The sequence below is a fragment of the Schistocerca serialis genome, chromosome 5 (genome assembly GCF_023864345.2).
Source record: "Schistocerca serialis cubense isolate TAMUIC-IGC-003099 chromosome 5, iqSchSeri2.2, whole genome shotgun sequence".
Classification (NCBI taxonomy): domain Eukaryota; kingdom Metazoa; phylum Arthropoda; class Insecta; order Orthoptera; family Acrididae; genus Schistocerca; species Schistocerca serialis.
This window is the reverse complement of record NC_064642.1, coordinates 760,750,088-760,752,427: the sequence shown is the minus strand read 5'-3', so window position 1 is coordinate 760,752,427 and position 2,340 is coordinate 760,750,088. Positions and strand designations below refer to the sequence as shown.

At 34.9% G+C, this 2,340-nt stretch overlaps 1 protein-coding gene across 1 annotated transcript; it reads right to left on the bottom strand.

Moving 5' to 3' along the window:
* Positions 1-277: 277 nt before the first annotated feature.
* LOC126480774 (eukaryotic translation initiation factor eIF1) lies at positions 278-2,128 on the bottom strand. Its single transcript, XM_050104074.1, has 3 exons — positions 1,968-2,128; positions 1,493-1,650; positions 278-1,149 (listed from the first exon to the last, which is right to left on the bottom strand). The coding sequence occupies exons 1-3, from the start codon at positions 1,993-1,995 to the stop codon at positions 1,003-1,005; spliced, it is 333 nt and encodes a 110-aa protein (XP_049960031.1). The 5' UTR covers positions 1,996-2,128; the 3' UTR covers positions 278-1,002.
* Positions 2,129-2,340: the final 212 nt, after the last annotated feature.

Here is a 2,340-nt window from a genome sequence, read left to right as displayed (position 1 = left end):
ACAAATTACACAGTAAGGTACACTTATGTCATGATTACACCAATCTTCACTTTGTGAGGCATGTGATAACAATAAAGCTGTAACACTACTTAAGCCACTATAGCATTCTAATGTAGTGGACATTTGTTCACTCTTCCATGTCTTTAAAAATATTTACTACTTCTTGTAGTAGTGAATATTCAAATTACACGTACTTTTTAATAAGTGCGTGTTTACACACTATGTTATTCAACATTTTGTAACAAATGCAAAGGAAAATGAGAACATACAAATGAAATTACTCCATTAATAAATTTATTGAAACAATTCAAATGTTACATACCATACTTATGGTCATTTTCTAATGCTTTAGATCATTAATTTTTAATGAAAAGTGGGGATACAATGTCAATATATTTTAAGTAATCTAAAGGCTCCCTTCACATTTGTTAATAAAAAGTGTACTATAAAAATTTGCAAGCTACAATTTCTGTATCGTATGATTGCCCCCACAAAAGGCACTGATGGAGTAAGAGGTTGCAATCACACATGCCATCTTGTGACAGATAAAAAACAAATAAGGCATTCTGCACAAAGAAATGTTAAGCACAGTTAATTTTTCCTATACAAAAATACATATAATTGTTAAAGCAAAATTGCCCATTAGATTTTTTCATTCAATCACACACTCTTCCTAAACAGATGATACATTCTCGAAAGTCATCAATGGTGCCAAGATACATACTACCTCATAAAGGCAAAACACATTATTTCCTTTCCTTGAATGTTCAATATGAAAGATAATTTCCTATACAGAGGGAACCTTACCTAAAGAGCATAAGGAAAGAATTGAAGCTAAGAAAGTTAACGTCTGCTACAGGTTGATAAAGAGTAATGAAGTCGTGCCAAAATTAGCAACTACTGACTATGATTTCACAGGTGATCCCCACTCCTGAGATTCCCAAACCAATTAAAATTTTTATAGGAGGATCATTTGGATTACAGTTTTTAATTTCCTTTTGTTTAAAACCCGTGAACTTTAAGCTGTTCAGGCTTGGCAAGCCCTGCTTTTGTCAACCACTGGCAAATATTTTCTCGCTGGTCACCCTGAAGCTGAAGTACTTCGCCGTACTCCGGATGTTCAATTACTGTGCCATTACAGGCAAACTCCTGCAACAAGAATTATTGCTTTTAATTCAAAATCTCAACTGACAAGTTGGTAGGCAACAAAACACATCACAACTAGGTCACAGCATTGACCTACTTTCAAACAAGGACACGTGAAGCAATCTGTCAGTATTCCCTGCAGCTTTCATTATAAAATGAAAGTTTCGCAGGCATTACTTTTATTTTTGCACTGTTCCGACACCTGATAATACAAAATTCGTATAATCGGGCTCTAATGAGTGCATTTTCGTTGTTGTGTTTTTAAGGTGCATACATGTGCTACCGACAATATCATTATTGAACAGCATAAAACACACATTACAGAGCATTTAATAATGTTACTAACCTTTTTACATGCTCGGACAATCTTCTTCAAGTCATACTCCGATGAAAGTCCTTGGACAGTAGTTAACGTCTTACGACCATTCCTTTGCTGAATTCTTATATGCACGAGACCGTCTTGGACATCATCATCTGAACCCTTGATTGCATCAGCAAAGGGGTCTGAAAGGAATAAAAACCCTTATAATTTTTCCATTTTTAACGATTATGATTATGCGTATATACTGCTGATAAAGGAGTGAATCATCAAATAATGTTACACAACCATGCGACCTATAATACTGTTCAGGATCTCTTTTACAATTTTATTAGCTAAATACGAGCTTTACTTAAAAATCAAAGCTAAAGTCAGCAGAATCTTCTCATGAATTTAGCTGCATTGCACAACTTAATAGCGATCTCACGATCTGCCATTTTGTTGTAGAAAATTCTATCACTTACACCACAATTAAAATTGAACGCTGGATTTATATACTTACCGAATGTGTTAAGATTCTGGATGGACATACGACAAACAAAGTATGCAACTGTGAAATATACACCTGCAAAGTGCAAAATACTAGTCTGATATGCAAGCACGACAATTTCTACGACGCACAAAACCTTCTAAGCTCAATTCTTTACCGGAAACGTATATACGGATATGAATTGGTATGACGTCATGGTACGTCATCGCCTGTTCTGACATCAGCGCTCTCTCTGCAATGCAGGCAGAACTAGTCAACCGCGGGCGTTTCGAAGCTTGAAAATTTAAAACAAATTAAAAGACTGTCTGAATGACAACTACTTCTACTCAGTAGATGAATTTCTAGATATGAAGTTGTAAGTGAAAAAAACTGTATAATGAAAACT

Excerpts from the sequence above, each read along its gene's own strand:
- LOC126480774 (XM_050104074.1), bottom strand. The coding sequence starts at position 1,995 with ATGTCCATCCAGAATCTTAACACATTCG. Across the intron at positions 1,651-1,967 it reads CCAGAATCTTAACACATTCG|ACCCCTTTGCTGATGCAATC; the intron begins GTAAGTATATAA and ends TATTCCTTTCAG. Across the intron at positions 1,150-1,492 it reads TTGTCCGAGCATGTAAAAAG|GAGTTTGCCTGTAATGGCAC; the intron begins GTTAGTAACATT and ends TTCTTGTTGCAG.